The sequence below is a fragment of the Tupaia chinensis genome, unplaced genomic scaffold, assembly GCF_000334495.1.
Source record: "Tupaia chinensis unplaced genomic scaffold, TupChi_1.0 Scaffold000081_1, whole genome shotgun sequence".
Classification (NCBI taxonomy): domain Eukaryota; kingdom Metazoa; phylum Chordata; class Mammalia; order Scandentia; family Tupaiidae; genus Tupaia; species Tupaia belangeri.
In genome coordinates this window covers 5,240,592-5,240,842 of record NW_006159542.1, presented here as the reverse complement: position 1 = coordinate 5,240,842, position 251 = coordinate 5,240,592, and the positions used below count along the sequence as shown (strand labels likewise).

Sequence of the window (251 nt, the reverse complement as noted above, 5' to 3'; positions counted from 1 at the left end):
GCCCACCCCTAGCCGGGGCCGGGGGCGCTGCCCCTGTTAACCCTGGACGTTCCGCCTCGCGGGGGCGCAGGAAGGGACAGGAAGCTGACATTCCGCTGGAAGCGTCTGGCGCGGCGGGGAACCCCAGCCCTTCCCGAAGTTGGAGCGGCAGGAAGCTGGGGAAGGGGCGCCCCCAAGCTCGTACTCACCCCCCGCGCGCCGCCGCTGCTGTGCCTCGGGCCCCCAGCGCCGATCCCGCGCCCCTCGGAGGT

At 74.5% G+C, this 251-nt stretch overlaps 1 protein-coding gene across 1 annotated transcript in view; it reads right to left on the bottom strand.

Annotated features, from left to right (window-relative positions):
* The window catches only part of COL27A1 (collagen type XXVII alpha 1 chain), a 191,819-nt gene that overhangs the window by 176,144 nt on the left and 15,424 nt on the right, over positions 1–251 (bottom strand). The window contains exon 5 of the mRNA XM_027769364.1: positions 189–242. Coding sequence (XP_027625165.1) covers positions 189–242 — 54 coding nt within the window. The remainder of the gene's footprint in view (positions 1–188; positions 243–251) is intronic.